At 42.0% G+C, this 8,735-nt stretch overlaps 1 protein-coding gene across 1 annotated transcript; it reads left to right on the top strand.

Moving 5' to 3' along the window:
* Positions 1–466: 466 nt before the first annotated feature.
* Positions 467–1,730, top strand: LOC121943923 (protein FAM163B). The gene is made up of 2 exons (XM_042487532.1): positions 467–559; positions 1,287–1,730. Exons 1-2 carry the CDS (start codon positions 467–469, stop codon positions 1,728–1,730), a joined length of 537 nt encoding a protein of 178 aa, XP_042343466.1.
* The last annotated feature ends 7,005 nt before the right edge of the window (positions 1,731–8,735 follow it).

The following is an 8,735-nucleotide window of genomic DNA, read 5'->3' on the forward strand; positions in this document are numbered from 1 at the left end:
TATCATGTTTTTGTGTGTCCATGACGTGCAGGAAGACAAACAACAGCGCGGCTCTGCAGGGTGGAGAGCGTCTCGGTGTTGGCGGGAGGTTTGCGCTCTGCTGACTGCCTCATTGTGTAATTGTCAGGTTGCTTTGGGAGCGCTCGGCTGAATGCCTTCAACTAAAAAATGCAAAATGTTTTAATGGGATGCAGTTGGCCCATGAAATGCTAACAATGAACTAGAGGCTTCTTCAGATTTTCATCTCACTGAATAAACGCCCGGGAACCTTGAGGCCTTTTTTTGAAGTTTTTCTCACCTTAAATAAAAACCAGACTGCCACAATTTCCACTCAGACTTCTCAGAGTCAAAACTCGTCCAAATCTGAACACAAAGACGTGATACTAATAATTCTGTGCCTCTCTTATTTCGCGCTCTCCTTTGTTCTCCTTCTCGTCCGGCAGGCTGTTGATGGAGAGGATTTCGAATGTCAGCCGGGACAGTGGTCATCGCAGGAGGAATTCTGGCTACAGTCATCTTACTGACCATCGTCGCTGTTCTGTGTTTATGTAGGTTGCAGGTACGACTGTTTTCTCTTCACTTCACATCTGATGTTTAACACACAAGCGAACACGGGAAGCGAACTCTGGACTCACGCAGGAAAGCTAGCTGTTTATGGGACCCAAACACTCCCGTATGCTCTGTAAGTGCACTTGTGCTCCTTATATTTCGTTGTTACCGGTGACGTCCAGCTGAGTTCTCATGTGCAAGTTTTATGTGGACGTGCTCGATGCCTTCCAGCCGTCTACCAACGGATAGAAACAACGCCACAGTGGCTTTTGGCATCTAGATCTTGCAGCAAAATTTCTGCAGAATTGGCGGTACACCAGCAGTCGTGCGGACAGCACCTGTCGCATCGGTTTGATGTGCCACAGGTCGGCGTCAGTTGGAAATGCTGCCGATAATAATGTAATCTAAGGAGCTGAAGAGTCCCTGTAGGGCGGGCGTAAGGGGTGGCGGATGGGTCCAACAAACCCTGGACTTTCACCCAGGAGCCGGCTGTACATAATCAACTCTCGCTGTCCACTTGCACATCATGTGGACACAAAAGGTGGCGTTTAGCGTCGAGATCCTACATCAGGATCAATGCAAAAGCAGCAAATTTTCCGACTTCGGAATGAGAGCAGCAGAATTATGGGGTCAGTTTAATCAGTAACATGGCCTCATTTTGTTCTTCTGCATGTTTGTCAGTAAAAGACGTCTTGACGTCTGACCTAAAGCTCTGTTTTTGTTTTTGACCCCTCTAGTATTACTGCTGTAAGAGGGAGGAGTCTGAGAAGGGGGAAGAGGAGGAACCAGAGCTCGCCACTATGTCGCCTTCCCGCCCTCTGGCTCTGTCCGCTCCCCCTACGCCTCCGACGCCGGAGCACTACGGCGACGAACCGGAGAACTACCCCCCGACCTTCCTCACGGAGGCCAACGGACCCGCCAGCTACTCCCCCACGCCGCCGCCACGCAGGTGCCAGCGCTCACACGCCTTCTGCCCGTCCTGCGCCCGCTGTTCACTGCCTTTCTACCTGCAGCACCCGGAAAGGCTGTGTAACGGCGGGCGCAGGATCAGCTACAGGACTGTGCAGCAGTCGGACCTGGAGCTGCCCATGGACCTGGCCAGCTTCTACCAGAAGCTCAACCTCATCCGCTCCGTCACCATGAGGGAGGTTTACACCCACAGCGTCAGCACCGACGTCTAGGAGCGGGCAGGGAGGAGGCGGCGCCGCCCTGCTGGCCCGGAGTAGAGGTTTCTTCATTTCTAAAAACTGCACTGACTCGTCTGCAAACACAAAGTTATCATACGCGTGCTGTGCTGTGGGTGCTGCACTGATACAACGCCGAGGGCTTTCAGGTGATGTAACACGCCGCCTGGCAGCCGTTTTGGAGGTCGGCGGCTCCGGAGCAACGGCCAACAGCTGAATGCATTTGTGAACAGAAACATTTGTTTCTGGCAGATTTGAACAGACTCAGTTTTCTGTCACTTAAAGGTGGAGTCAGCGATTTTGGAGGATTGTTGATAATGTGCTGTGGAGTTAAGTTTTAATGTTCCTCGCACTCCCTCTGCCTTTCTCCTCACTTTCACAGTCACCTGCGCGACTGTGAGGGAGAAATCACTGTCAGTGCCGTTTGTTGCAGCAAATTAAATTACTCAACACGCAACACAAATGCCGAAGATCCAACACGTTTTCGTCCCGACTCATCACGCAGTGCTGCTCTGTCAGTGACCTTCTGTGTCTACATGTGGCGTTTTAGGTATCCTTCTGTGTCAGCTGTTTACGCTCCAGGATGCCGTTACCGTGATGTCAACTCGTGCACACGGTGGGAAGAGGCATCACGGTCCTTATCAAGTTTCAAGTTTATGATTTCCATCCATCCAGTGTGAACACATACAGTGACGCAAAATAACACGTTCCTCTGGGCAACCGTTAAAAACAAAGAAGAGAAACAGATTATGAAGTGCAGTACTTTGCCTGATAAAAACTACTAAAAAGAGTAAAAATATCAACGTTTGTGCATTTAAAAGAGTTGAGCAGTCGTATGGTCTGTGCGAGGAAGCTGTTGAAGTTTCTGGTTTTGTTAGATTTTTGGTATCTTCTGCAGACGGCAGGAGATCGAACAGGCCGAGGGCTCTCCCTGCAGTGCAGGGGGACTCGGACCCCGATGACACAACAGCTCACGGCGACCAATGATGTGTCGTAATGGTCAGGTTTCGGCAAATGCGGCAGAAGGTAAGGTGCCGAAAATAAAAACCAACACACATCCACACAGGAGGCGAACTGCAGGCTCCCGCCCTATAAATGCACTCGCGCTTCTTATATTACCTTGTTACCGGTGGCGTCCTTCAGTATTTCACGCGTATGCGTCCAGTTCCACGCGGGCGTGTTTTCGTGTTGCGCGTGGACACACCTGGTGCCGTCCAGCCATCCCCTGGCGTATAATAACAACGCCACCAGTTCCGTCTGAGCGCGTTATCGTCTGACGCCTCGTTCCGGTTGGACGTGGAAGGTTGTTTTCGCCGTCACACTCGTACACTGAAAGACTGACAGTCTGGATCTATTTGACGAGTTGAGAACAGGATGGAAGATCTGCTGAGGGACCGGCTGCACAGCTAACAAGACCAGACAAATCTCTAGTCCTTGATGTCCGCCTCACGTAAACAGGAGTGTCAACCAACACACACCCTGGTCTCCCCGAGACATCAGCTCAGAAAAAACAAATCTCATACTGAAAGGTGAAAATATGATGGTACAATAGTGACACTCTGCGTGTTTGACCGTACATTTTGCCGGTCGCTATAAGCCCAGTTAGCCGGTTTAAAGTATTTTACTCATCTTTTAAAGTTAGCGAGAAGGCAGCGGTACGGATCATGTAGGACAACCTAAGGAGTGATTCGAGGCCGATCAGGGCGAGTTTTCTCTCGTATCTTTCCCCAGAATCACCAGAAAGGGCTTCAAAACAACCAAACGCCACGTTGGCCTCAATATTCTTCAACCAAAGGCCACGAATTTAACCAGAAAGGTTTGAAATCCGAAACTTGAGTAAGATTTTGCAGTGACCAGAGATTACATCTCCCTCTGTGGGAAATCTGCTTTGACTCGACGGTGAAATGATTCGAATTTGGTGATCAAACATCAGTGTAACCTCGAGTCCTTGTTATTCTCATGCACGCAGTATCTAAAGAATATCTTCAAATTTGGCACAAACGTCCACCTGGACTCAAGAAAGAACTGATAAGAATTTTGTGGTCAAAGGTCAAGGTCACTGTGACCTTTAATGTGGCATTCTTGTAAATGCAGTATCACCAGAACACCTCGAGGGATTTTCTTCAAATTTGGCGCAAACGTCCACTTGGATTCAAGAATGAACTGATTAGAATTTGATGGCCAGAGGTCACGGTGACCTCACAAATATGTTTTTTGGCCATAACTCAAGACCTCACACACTCGTAATGACAATATTTCTTTCAAATGTCTGACAGGACAAAATGGTGAAATGCTGACCCGTTATATCCAAAAGCTCAAAGGTCAACTTCACTGTGACATCATAATGAAAAAAAATATTTCTGACCGTTACTTAAGATCATATTTTCGGTACCAGGAGGGGAAATAAATACTGAACTGGTGACTCCAATTTTTGAAAATGTGCTGATTGTGGCGACCACGAGGTGGTAATTCGCCAGCTTACACATATTCTTACTCTGTGACAACTTCCTAATTATGTGGGCTTATTTTTTTTAATTTAGATGCTTTTTTAAAAGAAAGGTTATTTAATGATTCTTAGTATTTGGAATCGAAACTTTAAAACTCAATATCTCAAAACCGCTCAGATGTAATTCTATTGTTGTGAAGTCTTGTTCGGCGTTTGCGCCCGGCAGTTTCATCGGACTGAACAGGTGCCATCTTGGCGTTCGGTACCTGGTTATTATTTATCTACGGCCTTTTCCCTGTCATATGCATTAGCTCCAAAACCCTGTTGCTGATGTTGTCCTTCGTGTGTTTTCTCCATAAGGTCAGGGCAGTTTATGAACACAGAGCAGAATCGCTGACTGCACCTTTAAAACGGATCATTTTGTGACCGATATGTCTGTTTTTGTTGTTTAGAAAATTAGCTTGTTTGTGAATTAGCTTGTTAGTAGCAAACCGATGTACGTGTATCAAAATATGTCAAGACAAATTACAGTTTGTGAGTAAACTGAACACAGGTTCGTTTGTTTGGACGCACCACATAAGAGACGGAGGTGGAGGTAAAAATCCTGAATAAAGTCCAGCGCAAACAGGAAGTTTCTGGCGTCAGGTTAACGGCGAGTCGGCTAGTTGTCTCACAGTTTGTTCGGACTGTGCTTCGAAAGCAGAGAAACTCAACATACGGCCCGCGGGACAAATCTTGCCCCTGATAATAATTCGCAATAAAAATGATGAGGTGTCACAGTACATTAAAAAACATCAAAATAGAGCTTATTTATCTGAAAAAGTACCAGTGGAGGATCCCCCACACCCCCGACAGAGGACACAGAGAAGACCCTAAAATCCCTGAAACACCCGAAAGTCTGAGAAGTTTCCAATAATCACGGAAACGTCCAATAATCTAAGAAATATCCTAAAATCCTACCAATGTCCAAAAATCCAAGAAATGTCAGATTTCAACCATTTTCTTCCTAAATTCAGCTTCTGAGACGTCCTCCTCTCGTCTCAGCCAGATCCTAAATCAAGATAAAAAAATGCCTTTTTTTCTTTTTCTGCAGTAATTTTGATTATGATCCGAAAATAAATAAATAGATTCACAATAATAACTGCAGCCCAACATGCTTTACTAGAAAAAATATTAAATGCACCAAATGCTTCACATAAAGAGACATATTTCATCTGTCAAAATAACTCCTGCCGGTTTATTCTTCTGCTCGTTATTTTTGGGCGTTGAGTCTCAGCTGATTGGTGGAGCTCTCATGTGTGAACTGATAAAACCACCTGACTGATTTATTTATGCTGCGGAAAAAATATACATGTGGATGTTGACACAGACAAAATGTTTTTTTGTGTTTGTTTGTGCTTCAGCAGCTGTACAGTGTTACATGTCACCTTCATTTCTTTCACTGAGGAATTTCTTCACTAAATCACCTCATAAGAGACAAATATTGTCTTGAAATACGTGTTTTCTGTGGCTGACGCTCGCTGCAGCCTGAAGCTGCGGCCTGAAGCTGCAGCTCAGCACGTGAAGCTGCGCAGGTGTTTTCATTTATTCTGTCTGATTACAGCCGGAGAGCAGCTCCGATCAGCCACCGCAAACACCTGGAGCTGCTTTCAAGGGACAACATAACAATACAGGAAGACATTTCAATATTTCTTTTTTTTTTTATGTGATTTCAACAATTTCATTTTTGAGCCTGGCAGATGTCCGAGGGGAAAAGATATTTATTTATTTATTTATTTATTCATTATTATTTATTATTATTATTTTTACAAATTAATACACAATATATAAAAAAATTGGGATGATAAACACAGACAATTTTAAGTGGAGTTTGCAAAGTATGTTAGTTTTGTTTCTCACAACATCTGCCGAGCTCTGTACAATATTAATATTTAAATATTTAAATTTTATTGTAGAGAAATTGTTACAATTTCAATCCACTATGGTTTGCATAATGGTTTTCTAGTTGGTTAATATATATATATATATATATATATATATATATATATATATATATATTGACCATAAGTACTTCTTTTTGAATGACCAGATGTACTTTTCTTGACGAGAAAGCAAAACTTTCTCAGGAGCTTTTTTTTTTCACCGGCTATTTTCTCCCCCCACAATCTATTTTCTGTTTTTTACCACCATTTGTTTTTTATAATCATTTTTTTTCCCCACAAAGCATTTTTTTTACCATTTATTTTTCCCTTACTATCTACTTTTTTACCCACAATGAAAATGTTTCCATTATTTTTTTTCCCACTATCTGATTTTTTTTTCTCTATTTTGTTCTTCCCCATGTCCCTTTAGGGGCTTCATATAAAATAAAGGAGTAAATATATTGAATTTTTTTATTTAATTTTTATTTAATAACAAATAGAGAGTAAAATAATTGAAATCAAATATTCAAATTTTAACATTAGAAACTTAGTTGTTGAGCTTTAAAAACGACTTTAACTAATAAATATACTTTTTTCCTTGTTCATTTAAAACTGAAACACTTAATGTTTAGACAGGAAAGCTTGATGTCAACACTTTAACTGACATCATCCGAAATTGTCAGCACAGCATTGTGTTTTCTGTTGTTTCGGACAGCGGCGAGCAGCTGGTGATCCTGTCAGTTTGTGACTGTTTCAGTGAATTTGCTGAAAGCAAATCACACTTTAAAGGGCTTTTCTGAAGCATTCAATGATCCAGTGACTGTGATTTCTGCTGAAGACGTCCCACTGTCGAGCATTTAGGAACAAAGTGACGGCACATTGTGGTGTTTCTGACGAGTAGATGAGTGTTTGGTATTTTACGAAGTTCGTGAGTAGAGAAAACGGCTCAACGGGAGCCGCACATTCCTTCATTTAAAAAAATGAACATTTAAATGGAATAAAAGTTCCACTGTAACATGAGGACAACCTGCAAGATAAAATATCATGCTGCTAAAAAAGACAGAAAAGGAGTCTGGTTGTTTTTGCTGTTGTGTGTGATTTTGTCCTTTTGTGTGTTTTATGAGTGTGTGTGTGTGTGTGTGTGTGTGTGTGTGTGTGTGTGTGTGTTTCTGATCGTCTGAAATCATCAGCTGGATTAAAGTGCAGAACCTGCAGGGCCCAAAAACACCTTCATGACGAAAACTGGACGTGTGTTTAGCCAAATATGTTCCTGCTGTTCATGAGTTTGCACATGAACACAATGACAGAAACTTTCCATTAACCCTCAAATTGCACGAATTGAAATTGCAAATATAAAATATGTCTAATGAAATTTTGAAAAACATTAAAAAAAAAAAACCAAACTCCCATTTAACACAAAAAAAGTTTTTACACTTGCATGAGGTGGAATTTCAGGGGATTCAAAAAAGCCATATTTGGCTAAAGTGCAATGGAAACACTTTTTTGGCTTTTTTAGGTCACATGATGCTATGGCTACGTGGTGCAACAAAAAAAAGCTAGGGAAAAACTATACTATAATTCTCATAATTCCATTTAAAATTATTTTACAGAATTATTTTAATTTCAAACACTTTTTTTCTTTGTTTTTTCTTTTTTTTTTTTTTTTTTTACATTTTGATCATTTTCAGGTAATTTTCTTGAACTTTATTCCCATTTATTTTTTCTTAAATTGCTTTAAAATATGCAACAGATTTATTATTCCATTTATTTTTTTCTTATATTTTCCTTATATATTTATCTGCTTTGCTTTGTGTGTGTCTCATAATTTTTACATAATTTTCTTCAACTTTTTATGCATCTCTTGCAAATTTGTGCATAATTTCTTCTGAAGCTGCACTCTGCCTTCTTTCCATGTTTTTGAGAGAAATCGAGCAAATTTGTTCAAAGGGTTAATGAAGCCTCAGACATTAATCCCTTCGGGGGGATTTGGGGCCATGAAGCTGCATGTTCTGCACTTTATTTTTAAAGTTATTAAGGGGAAATGACTGCAGAATCACTTTCATGATTATCATTAAGTAAGATCATTAAATTTATTTAGTGATTTATTTTAGAGTGAAGACTGAAACTGTGCATCTGTTTCTGCTCTGCTTCAGTTTGTTTGCTGACCAGCAGGGGGCGTCAGCTGCTCTCAAACCTGCATCTGGTGCCGCTGATCTGTGTGTGAAAGTGACTTCATTTACTGTGATCGAAATAAAACCATGCAAACCTGTTTGGTGTCTGTGCAATGCCTCAAACACTGTCTTCCAAGTTTAATTTAAAAAACAAACAAACAAAAAAACCCTTTTAAACTGAGACTCTCTCTAAATATATGTATTTTTTTTCTCCTGATTGTGCTCAGTTTCAGTTGCTACAAAACTTCTTTCTTGCCAGAATCAGACGACCAGAAAGCACCTGAGGACTTTTCCTGAGGAATTAATGCAGCAGAAATGTTTTTGCAGCCTCCCGCAGCCTCTGAGCTCTGCAGGCGCTGAGGCCTCACAGAGGCAGCTGAGAGCCGCGTCAATCAGATCCAATCAGATCAATTAACCGCAGCTGGACTCCAGTCGAGGCGCAGCAGCTTCTCTGAGCTCAGAA

The sequence above is a fragment of the Plectropomus leopardus genome, chromosome 6 (assembly GCF_008729295.1).
Source record: "Plectropomus leopardus isolate mb chromosome 6, YSFRI_Pleo_2.0, whole genome shotgun sequence".
NCBI lineage: Eukaryota > Metazoa > Chordata > Actinopteri > Perciformes > Serranidae > Plectropomus > Plectropomus leopardus.

Coding starts and splice junctions, on each gene's coding strand:
- LOC121943923 (XM_042487532.1), top strand. CDS start 467: ATGTCAGCCGGGACAGTGGTCATCGCAGGAGGAATTCTGGCTACAGTC. Junction 560..1,286: donor TGTGTTTATGTAGGTTGCAG/GTACGACTGTTT, acceptor TGACCCCTCTAG/TATTACTGCTGTAAGAGGGA.